We start from the raw sequence: 12,323 nt of genomic DNA on the forward strand, positions 1-12,323 counted from the left end.
GTGTTCTGAGGGCCATGCATACATAATTGATAATAGTAGGTACTGCATAGATGTCAATTGCAATCCAGTATATAAGTAATGGCTTCATGTAATAATTGGAGGGAGACATTTTTGAATAACTTGAGATTTTGTTTCACGTCGAGGAGAGAAGACTTCACATTAATTTGGGAGAAAGCTTTGAATATCCTGTTCAATAAATAAATTCTACTCAAACATAGGTCTATCTAGTGATCGGGTCAAATTGACTATACATTATTTTAAACCTGATTATAGATGTGTGAGTCATTAACATTACCTGCTCCCAATATATATCTACAATTTTTACATGTACATCCATGATGTTTTACTCAATTTGACTGTTAACCTTCCCATACATACCCAGGGCAATAAACCCTGCAAACAAACTGTTATAAAGTAATGAGGATGTTTATTGAAGGATAAGTCATAATACTTTCCTTCTCTGTCACTTTTAAAAATACTGATAATTATTTGTGTTAAGGGAAGGGTTTTAAATCGTCAGAATTAACACCATCATCCCTATGTGGTCTAAAAACAGGTGCTGAAGAACTTATAAGATATTGTCTGATGTCTGGTTCACTAATATATGCTTAAATATATATATACATGTACAGTGTATATCCAAAGTGTCATTGACCTTCTAGAACCTTATACATCAGTAAACATTCGGTACATTATGTACTAGCTGGGTTTATTGCCCTGAGAACAGCCAGGAGTATTTTCAAGTGAAATCACCTTGGTACCTGGTGGCTACCTTAGTGAACAACATGTATATGGGAAAACCTGTCACAATGAAATCCAAAGAAATTACCACTGCAAGATGGTATTCATGAATTCATGAATGTTCATGAACTAATCATGAATTATCATGAATGGAAAAGTTCATGAACTATAACGATTTCATGAATGAAAAAATTTCTTACATAATTCATGAATCTTAATGAACATAACTTAAAAAAATCATTCATGAAGTTTTAAGTTCATGAATTATTCACGAACAAAATTTCTGAATATTCTCTATTCATGAATGTTCATGAATTATTCATAATCATTTGACAGGGTATAGGTTGTCTAAAGACACAACCATGACAGCATTTGATGGTCCATGACTCCTGAGAAATGCAAACTATCACGAGTATAGGGATTGAGCCATTATAGAACAAGTACTTGGGATTCGAGGGATTCATACTTATAGCATGCTGACACCAGGATTTAAGTTCAAATCACGGATGCTCTGATATTGCTTGCATATACTCTGATGTTGTAGGAGTAAATAGAATGACAAACAGCAAAACTGAAGTCATTTTCTTGACACAAATAAATTAAATTTTTTACCTCATTGACCTTTGACCTTTAAATGAGATCACAGTGGTCCAATACCCTGTCAGTATTTGTGGGTACGTGATTCATAAATGTAAATAATGTATTTTCACTTCAACAAAAGTTATGCAACAGACAAAATTAATATTGCATTTAAGGTGTTTTAAAATCATTTAAAATCAGTAAAAATAAAAAAATAAAAACGATCGAGACAGTGTATTAATTAAGCTAAAAACAATTTCATCATATTAATGTTTAAATTTCAATAAAACAGAAAATTTTTCAATAATAACTCACCTTTCGTTAGAGCATGTATTCCCATTTTCACTTGAGAGAAATTGCCACTTCCAAGCTCTCCTCGAATTCGGTAAAATCCTATTCTTTTGCCCAAAGTTATCTCCTTCAAGCACTTTTGGTCATTACTGAGATCTAAAGAAAGCTTCTGAAATGGCGTCATCCGCTCATGCTTCTCCACTGTTGGTTCACTGACAGAAGATTCCCGGGGTATCCTTCCCTCTCCATTGGGGAGATCCGAGACCTCCTTCATTTTGACTTCCGGACCGTCTCGGAAATACTAGTCCATCCTTCTATTCACCACACGGAAAATAACGGCCGGAATGAAGATATTCCATTCACAATACCAATCCTGCGCATTTTCAGGGATTGCCTTTTCACAGTTTTTTTAACCTATAAATAAGAAATACAGTTCACAGTTTTATACATATTAAAACTACGACAGGATATCAACTCTCAGCATTTACACTTGCGTCTATTCTAAATTTCTCAATTCGGATGCCAAATCAATTATATCTGCAGCGAAATGACAATTAATATTGAAATGATAGCTATATAGGTAGTGGTGAGCCAATGATAAAAAAAAAATGGAAAATTAGTCCAAAAAAATTTGGAAGTGTTTGTAAATTTTCGAATTCGCATATTTTTGTAATGTTACCAAACTAAGAAGCAGTTGATCCAAATCTTACGAACATATTCATTGGTTGTTAACAAGAGATTAATGGAGATCTAAATACATCATAACCACTGCAGCTTTGCTGTTTTCAGTATTAGAAATATTGATAACAGAGGCTAAGACAAGTAATTAAATGAACTTAGATGCACATAAATTTTCTACAAAACGGCAATTCTGTACTAAATTTAGAAAAAAAGTAATGGCTCTATTTCGAGTTTCCGATTATTGATTCTCTGAGTAAAACCGATTCCCATAGGTTTGCACATCACGTAATATTTAATTATGTGGTATATTTCTTGATGTATTTTTTTTCATGCATTAATCTAGATCAATCTAGATTTTAAGTTCATTAAAATGATAAAAGAATGAAATAAACATTTTACAAGAGGCCCAATGAGCTTTAACTGTCACCCCAGATCCTTATGTTGTTGTTTTCATACGAACATAGACTTTTAAAGATCTTTACATAGTTAATATTAATTAATATGTAAATGTATGTATTGCTGACCAACAGGATTACAAATATATTAAATGCATAACACATATACAATGTACATATACTAAAGCTCCAAATAATCAAAATCAATATTCTACAGCCTTATAAGTCAGCCTTATAATTAAGAGTATTTCAAATTCCAGCAAAATTATCTACATCTGAAGAAGAGAAAATTTTAGAAAATTTGATCCTTTTTGATCATGGCCGTCCGAGGTTTCTGTAAAATTTCAAATTTTATGTCAAATGATTACAGGCATATGTCAGGAAGAGCGCACGACAACTGGCAAATGACGCCGCAATAGGTCACATGAGATTTTGTCTGCATGACCTAAAAATATACTTCAGAATTGTACGATTTGACGTTTAGTTTAGAAGGCTTGACAGAGGAATAATTGATACGATCTATAAAATAATGCCAGAAACTTAATCAACCATGGCTTGAGAATACACCAGTACCTGTAATTTAATATTGCAAGCCACTAAAATCTGGACAATTACTACGATTTAAATGTCTATATAAAAACGACAAAAGTATCAGTTGGTATCAGTCAAAGATTTTCCAATAATCATTTTAACATTCTGAAATCAGCATTTGGGTAAAATGTCATGTACATACATTACAAAGAAATAGTTGGGACTTCCTGAATGCCGGACTTTTGAAAAAATAGGTCTCTATCCAATTTTAAGAATATGCATGTGTATTTTATTACTTTGTTTAATATTATTATTATGTATAACGTTTCTTAAAGCGACTATAACGCTAGATTTCCTACTCAATAAACAGTCGATGTCTTGCACCATCAGATGATTTAATGGGGGAAATGGGTTTATACAAACATGTACAGCATTCTTGTTAGGCCTTAACTTCCAAATTGTTTCTTTTTTTATTGATTTATATTTCTAAAACATCAGGTTGCAGATACTTAAATTTGTATGTAACAATGGGAAAATCTTAGTTTTATTATATATTTGAAAAAAAATATTCTAATGTATATAACTACACGATATTTTCCAATAGTGGTTTTTATGGTTATCAAATTGCTTTCACTAAAAAGTACCAAATGCAAAGACAATTTTAAGTAACAAAGTGACATATATTGAAAACAAAATATCAAAGATAATTATCATTTGAAACATTTTCAGGGACAAAATCAAGATTTGATTTCACAGACACAGAGCTATCAGGAAGTATATTTTTCTTTCCATGATTTTAATTACATAATAAACCTCATTAATATGAAGATATAGCTATATATAGGTTAATCATTTCAGCAGCAAATCTGACCCAAGCCGATCGTATTGCATGTCAATGACGTCATATTTCAGATCCCATTTTAATTCAGATACCAAATTATGCAAACGCATATTATATCACTGACCTAGCTACAATTTCTAATGTGTCGCAACTACATCACTGACCTAGCTACAATTTCTAATGTGTGTCGCAACTACATCACTGACCTAGCTACAATTTCTAATGTGTGTCGCAACTACATCACTGACCTAGCTACAATTTCTAATGTGTGTCGCAACTAGAAAACTGACCTCATGATCTGCCTCTCAACCTGAGCTTAAAGTGTTACAAGGCCCAGTCAGGGCACGAGTCATAAATGTCTTCCTTCGATCATTTGTGTTACTTTACAAATGTACCTTATCTAAGTACAACATTATCATATGTGTTGTTGATCCAAGCAAAGCTCATAAAATTTGTACATTTGGCATCTATGTATGTGTATACAAATGTACCCTCTGGTCAGGTATTCTTATCCTCTAATCTAAAGGGGCCGCGGTGGCCGAGTGGTTAAGGTGTTTCGACACTTTATCACTAGCCCTCCACCTCTGGGTTGTGAGTTCGAAACCTACATGGGGCAGTTGCCAGGTACTGACCATAGGTCAGTGGTTTTTCTCCGGGTACTTCGGCTTTCCTCCACCTCTAAAACCTGGCACATCCTTAAATGACCCTGGCTGTTAATAGGACAGTGAACACAATCAAACAAACATCATATCCTCTAATAGACGATTTGTCACTTTATGATCATGTCAGGATTATAATGAGGCCGGCCATCTCAGCATCATTGTAGCCTTCTTTTTTACCAACATGCATGTTGTGCAGTGGTATAAGATGTGGGTATTTTTGGCTAGATGATTTACAGGTACCGTATGTAGTTGAGATCGTAACATTTAGTCATAAAAAAAACGTCTTCCTTCATCATTTGTGTAATTGTATACAAATGACAATACATACATATATCAAGTACATCATGCATGTACTATACCGTCATATCTGTCTATAAAGGACACCAAAGGGACGGACAAAAAGTGTCCTTTATAGACAGGTGTCCTTTATACAGAGGTTAACTATATAGTAAATTGGAAGGAGTGGATCTGATGAGTCTGTCCTTTATAGACAGGCGTCCTTAATACTGAGGTGTCCTTTATACAGAGATTAATTATATAGTAAATTGGAAGGAGTGGGTCTGATGAGTCTGTCCTTTATAGACAGGTGTCCTTTATGCAGAGGTTAATTATATATATGTAGTAAATTGGAAGGAGTGGGTCTGATGAGTCTGTCCTTTATAGACAGGTGTCCTTTATACAGAGGTTAATTATATAGTAAATTGGAAGGAGTAGGTAAGATGAGTCTGACCTTTATAGACAGGTGTCCTTTATACAGAGGTGTCCTTTTTACAGAGGTTAATTATATAGTAAATTGGAAGGAGTGGGTCTGATGAGTCTGTCCTTTATAGACAGGTGTCCTTTATACAGAGGTTAATTATATAGTAAATTAGAAGGAGTGAGTCTGATGAGTCTGTCCTTTATAGACAGGTGTCCTTAATACTGAGGTGTCCTTTTTACAGAGGTTGATTATATAGTAAATTGGAAGAAGTGGGTCTGATGAGTCTGTCCTTTATAGACAAGTGTCCTTTATACAGAGGTTAATTATATAGTAAATTGGAAGGAGTGGGTCTGATGAGTCTGTCCTTTATAGACAGGTGTCCTTTATACACAGGTTAATTATATAGTAAATTGGAAGGAGTGGGTCTGATGAGTCTGTCCTTTATACTGTAAATAACTTATATTTCGCGTGGGATTTATTTTCACGTTAATTCGCGAGGAGAGTCAAACGCGAATTCAAATCCCTCGCAAATATTTATATAAGAATGACAGGAATACTAAGTGGCGTCCATTTTGAATCTACCGTAATCTTTAGTTGGTGAGCAAACATCGCCGTTAAAGTAATGATAGAATGATAGATTATATACTTATATCAGAGTGTGTTTTTATATCACAAAACACCAAAATTTCACACACAAAAAAAAAACCCTGAACACTGATATTGTGGTTGAACTCGGACTTTATTAACTTCTAGACGACATTTTACATATAGTTAATTTAAGTACAATATGCACGGTCCCGAGGATCCCGGATGGTCACCCGGAATACGTCGTACTTTATTACCCACGCTGTTGTAAGTTATGTAAGGTTACATGTATATATAGCACTATAATTCACATCGCTTGATTCTCGAAAAGATATTTACCATAACAAAGTTGAAATCAAACAAATTATTTATTTAATTCAAACATTCAGAGCAAATAATCGCCTGGAGTATAAATCATTAGCAATAGAGAACTGTTCATCGGTATCACTGTATACACACGTACGTTAATTACAATGTACGTTAACTCACAACCTATTGTAGTCCCGTCATCTTCCAGGCATTCTTAATGAGCCGTGGGTTTTGTTCAATGTCTGACACCGCCTTTGTAAGCCATTTAGAATGTATACAGGCCAGACACCGATATCACATGATTGAATCACATGACTTTCCTTGTACCGTCACATGACTCTCATAGAACAAATGGCTACCAACACGGAAAAATCACCGATCTGTTAACGTCATTCGCGAATTTAAAGTCATTATGAGATCAGAATTCGCGAAATTATGTATTCGCGAATAAGTCAAATTAGGTGAGTTCGCGAAATTAAGTACTCGCGAAATATAAGTGATTTACAGTAGACAAGTGTCCTGTATATAGAGGTGTCCCTTACAACAGGTTTAACTGTAGTTAATGTCGTGTATATAATCATAAGAAATTTAAGAAAGTTTGACCTTATGATGTTTTATAAACAATCTATTCCCCAGATCTATTTATAGTAACAGTACCATTGACCTTGCGCCATTAAAGCCCAGCCTACCTAGTACCAGGTGTTATCAAGGTAAGGTTTAGATATTGACATTCTAGCTGACCAATGACCATTCCTTTTCATTGATTATTAGAATTCCTTGGGTCAATCTGGCAGGCTTCATAAAGAACTATACTGAACATCTGAGGCAAAACCGAAAAAAATCAATTGTTTCATGTGTCAAGTAACACTACGAAACCTATTTCTTCGTCTCTACCCTAAACCCTTTGTTGCTGTTCTCAACAAAAACCGCAACTTTCAAGTCACGATTCTGTGCCATCGTCATCAAAATATTTTTCCTAAAAATGAACTTTTTACCGATGAAAAAAATGTTTCCGAACAATTAGGAAACACACATTTGTTTTGTTTGGCCAATGAGACCTATAGAGTTAGTGAGCCAATTAAAAGCCGTAATATTGAATATTTGAGTAAACTGAAAAGGCGGCTATCAGCGTTTTAATTGCCTCATAAGGTGGTATATATGATTTATAATTCTCTCTAAAAACATCGAACATTTATAAAACATTTCTATCTGATCAAATCTCACTTGATAATAAGATTCTGTTGAAAAGAGCAACATTTAAGCCTTTTTAAACCTGTTCAAGTCTTAAAACCTTTCATTATAAAGTACAATATTTTTTCACAGTGTCCCTCTAGATCGATTTGCTTATAATACAAAACATATATGTATTATCTTCCTGGGAGAGATAATTAATCCCATCAAATCGTGTTCTTATCTAGCTATCAATATCAAGAGTATTTACTTATGTTTGAACTTTGTCGTTATATTTTTATCAACTGCAACTTTGGTTTGGTTCTTCGTTTGTGAGGGACATAACACGTTTAAACCTCTATATAAAGGACACCTCTCTATAAAGGACACTTTTACCTTGTCCCTTAAGTGTCCTTTATACACAGGTTTGACTGTATTTGTTTTAGTTGATAATTATGTATACTTCATTGAGAATATGAACAATCAGGGTCAAATGAGTTGGGAGTCTTAAAGGGGACACCATCAGCTATAGTATGATAGGAGAATGGGTGTCGATCAAAGGTCAAAGGTCAAAGTGATCATTTACATGAGGATCAACAGTTGTCAAGAAGGATGGGTATCTAGTAGGTTGACACCAACAGCCAGGGTCATATGAGGACGGGTGTCTAGAAGGGGGACACCAACAGCCAGGGTCATATGAGGACGGGTGTTTAGTAGGGGGACACCAACATCAAGGGTCATATGAGGACGGATGTCTAGAAGGGGGACACCAATAGTCAGGGTCATATGAGGACGGATGTCTAGAAGGGGGACACCAATAGTCAGGGTCATATGAGGACGGATGTCTAGTAGGGGATACCAACAGCCAAGGTCATTAAAGGATGGGTGTCTAGTAGGGGGGACACCAACAGCCAGGGACATATGAGGACAGATGTCTAGTAGGGGGGACACCAACAGCCAGGGTCATATGAGGACAGATGTCTAGTAGGGGGGACACCAACAGCCAGGGTCATATGAGGACAGTTGTCTAGTAGAGGGGACACCAACAGTCAGGGTCATATGAGGACGGGTGTCTAGTAGGGGGGACACCAACAGCCAGGGTCATATGAGGACGGGTGTCTAGTAGGGGGACACCAACAGCCAGGGTCATTTGAGGACAGGTGTCTAGTAGGGGGACACCAAAACCCAGGGTCATATGAGGACAGGTGTCTAGTAGGGGGGACACCAACAGCCAGGGTCATATGAGGACAGTTGTCTAGTAGGGGGGACACCAACAGCCAGGGTCATATGAGGACAGATGTCTAGTAGGGGGGACACCAACAGCCAGGGTCATATGAGGACAGTTGTCTAGTAGAGGGGACACCAACAGTCAGGGTCATATGAGGACGGGTGTCTAGTAGGGGGGACACCAACAGCCAGGGTCATATGAGGACGGGTGTCTAGTAGGGGGACACCAACAGCCAGGGTCATTTGAGGACAGGTGTCTAGTAGGGGGACACCAAAACCCAGGGTCATATGAGGACAGGTGTCTAGTAGGGGGGACACCAACAGCCAGGGTCATATGAGGACAGTTGTCTAGTAGAGGGGACACCAACAGACAGGGTCATTTGAGGACGGGTGTCTAGTAGGGGGGACACCAACAGCCAGGGTCATTCGAGGACAGATGTCTAGTAGGGGGACACCAACAGCCAGGGTCATTCGAGGACAGATGTCTAGTAGAGGGGACACCAACAGTCAGGGTCATATTAGGATGGATATCTAGTAGGGGGGACACCAACAGCCAGGGTCATATGAGGACAGGTGTCTAGTAGGTGGGACACCAACAGCCAGGGTCATATGAGGACAGGTGTCTAGTAGGGGACACCAACAGCCAGGGTCATGTGGGGATGGGTGTCTAGTAGGGGGGACACCAACAGCCAGGGTCATATGAGGACAGTTGTCTAGTAGAGGGGACACCAACAGACAGGGTCATTTGAGCACGGGTATTGTATAGGGAATAATATCAACAGAATAAAACAATGTACAGAAAGAAGGAGTAGGGATCATTTAGTGAGATACAGCAGTAGAATAGAGCTTCGGGATACATCATTGGTGCGAATTACAGCAGTAGGATACAGCATTGGTGCGGATTAAAGCAGTTGGATACAGCAGTGTTTGGATTTACAGCAGTAGGATACAGCATTGGTGTGAATTACAGCAGTAGGATACAGCATTGGTGTGAATTACAGCAGTAGGATACAGCATTGTGTGAATTACAGCAGTAGGATACAGCAGTGTTGGGATTTACAGCAGTGGGATACAGCAGTAGGATACAGCAGTGGGATACAGCAGTAGGATACAGCATTGGTGTGAATTACAGCAGTAGAATACAGCAGTGGTTCTATGATTTCCCCTAAACTGATCACATTGGAAGAACCAAACCTGGTACAGTTGTAATCCCCCTGTCAGTGCTGAGAAATCCCTATTATCAACAGCATATCTCAGCATGTGCCTATTTTATTTTTACCAGATACACCTGCAAAATATTATTGTTGTGACTGCCACCATAGGTAACACAGGTAAACATATGAGGCTGTGGTATATAAAATGTATAAATCCACGTGCAATATGTACTATAGTCTACTAAGATAAACAATTCCCCATTTATTTTATTTACACTGAGTGCTCGGCTCTTAAAGAGTCTACCAGTATAGCTATATACATTATACAGATTGTCAGAATTCATTAATATTCAAACCCAAGTCAGAGCAAGAAAATACCTTCTATATTAACGTATCTTTTTCCTCATCAAATTTTATAAATTAATGAAGATATGTACAATATCTATACTGCAGGTTACTGGATATTTGTAAATATGTGCCATCACCTTACTAATACTAGCTCAGACTAGTGGACATTTCCCTTTTAAACCTAGTGGTAAGATGTTTTGCCTTGAGAGTGAGAGGTTGCTAGTTCGAGTCCCAGCTTGGGCAGGGTATTTTTCATTACTCCTTCCTACAAGTTATAACAGATTTGGTGCCGTTGACCACTCCAAGTGAATACTAGATTGAGATGTTTCCTTGGAGAACCCGGGTTGTGGTTGTCTTCAGGGGAGACAACTTTGCGAAGGAGGCAGTAATGTAAAAGTAGAGAGTATGAGGTCACCTTACTAGCTCAGACTAGTGGGAATTTCCCTTTAGCCTAGTGGTAAAATGTTTGACTTGAGAACGAGAGGTTGCTAGTTCGAGTCCCTGCAGGGTATTTTACATTATTCCTTCCTATTACAGTATATAATTGAGTAATTTAAAAATGTTTTGTTATGCAACAAAGAAGTATAGAATATATTGAAGTTGCTTCAAAAAATTCTAATATTTGGATAACATATGATGGAATTTATCATCCCGGAGAAAGGAGGAAGACAATCGGAGAGATCGTCACTGCGGATATTCATTACTCGTTAAGGTGACATGAAAATCTAGCTAGCAAGCGAACACAAGTTTACACAGCATGTGGTATATCGAATCAGCACACTTCCTTGTACAGACCATAGTCACTTACCTGTTGATTAGAATCGATGATTTTAATCTATATATATCTACACAGGTAGCTGTAAACTGTGGTATTGATTCACTTACATGTAGCTAAATTCAGTGCAACAAGATTACTGTTTTAAAATAAACACCAACCATGTTACTGGAATCTTAAAGAGGCCCAGGTCAATGAAAATATATCCAATACATTTTTTCATGTAAATTGGTTGGTGCGAGAATTTTGACCTGTCTATAAAGGCAACCTGTCTATAGTGACCGTTTTTCTGCCTCCCCTTGGGCGGTCGTTATAGACAGGTTTGACAGTATTTTACGAAGCTCAAACTGACAGTAAATCCCTAACAGAAATGTTAAATCTGCTATGTTGGATTAAATGTACCAGGGTTTTTTTCTCCCAGGTTTGGGATGGGGCGTTTTTGCCTCATTTTGGGAAGAAAATTAGTGAATTAAATTGGGAGAGAGTTTTTCAGGAGTAAACTGCTAATTTTGGGAATTTAATTGGCCTAAATAAAAAATAATTTCAATTGGGAATGGGGACCATTATCGGCCCTAAATTAAGCCTTAAGAAAAATTTTCATATGCAAATAAGCGGAGTTCAGTGTAAAAGTGTATGCAAATACTCAGAGTACTCGGAGAAAGAAAAAATCGGGACCTGAGAATTTTATGCAAATACACTGTAAGTGGGTATACAAATTAACGATACAGGTGTATGCCACGCAAAAGTGTGTAGCGGAACTGGACTGGGTCGATCATTGGTGACCAGGTAGCTCAATCGGTAGAGCATCCGGCTAAACTGTGTTCGGAGGTCCTGGGTTTGAACCCCGGTTTGGCCGTGCATTTTCCCACTCCTACTACATTTGGTGCCTGTGACCAAACCCTGTTTCAAGTGAGGCGAATACTTGACAAGGGGATACTCGAACCTGGGTAGTCAGTGGTGAAGTCTTTGGGGTCGTTAGACTTAAAAAAAAAAGGGAGGGAAGAGTGTAGCGGAACTGGACCGAGTCGATCATCTGCGACCAGGTAGCTCAATCGGTAGAGCATCTGGCTAGTGTTCAGAGGTCCCATGTTCGAACCCCGGTCTGGCCGTGCATTTCCCCACTTCTACTACAAATGAACATGTGTTATAAAGAAATTCGTGTGAATGTCAAACTAATCGATAATTAGCCCAAAGCTGGTGAAAATTAGGGCATGCATGCCAATTAGCTGTTCAGACACCAGCTGTTTATATAGGCTCATTATGCTATAGCTTTGGGCTTAAAGCAAAAAAGACAAGTGTTTGAAAATTGAAGTGTATTTCAATAGTATTGAAAT

General features: G+C 37.5%; 1 protein-coding gene across 1 annotated transcript in view; it reads right to left on the reverse strand.

Moving 5' to 3' along the window:
- LOC117326305 (serine/threonine-protein kinase NIM1-like) overlaps positions 1–12,323 on the reverse strand; it is a 36,218-nt gene that overhangs the window by 18,163 nt on the left and 5,732 nt on the right. Inside the window, exon 2 of the mRNA XM_033882993.1 lies at positions 1,636–2,025. Coding sequence (XP_033738884.1) covers positions 1,636–1,885 — 250 coding nt within the window. The 5' untranslated portion in view covers positions 1,886–2,025. The remainder of the gene's footprint in view (positions 1–1,635; positions 2,026–12,323) is intronic.

The sequence above is a fragment of the Pecten maximus genome, chromosome 4 (genome assembly GCF_902652985.1).
Source record: "Pecten maximus chromosome 4, xPecMax1.1, whole genome shotgun sequence".
Lineage (NCBI taxonomy): Eukaryota > Metazoa > Mollusca > Bivalvia > Pectinida > Pectinidae > Pecten > Pecten maximus.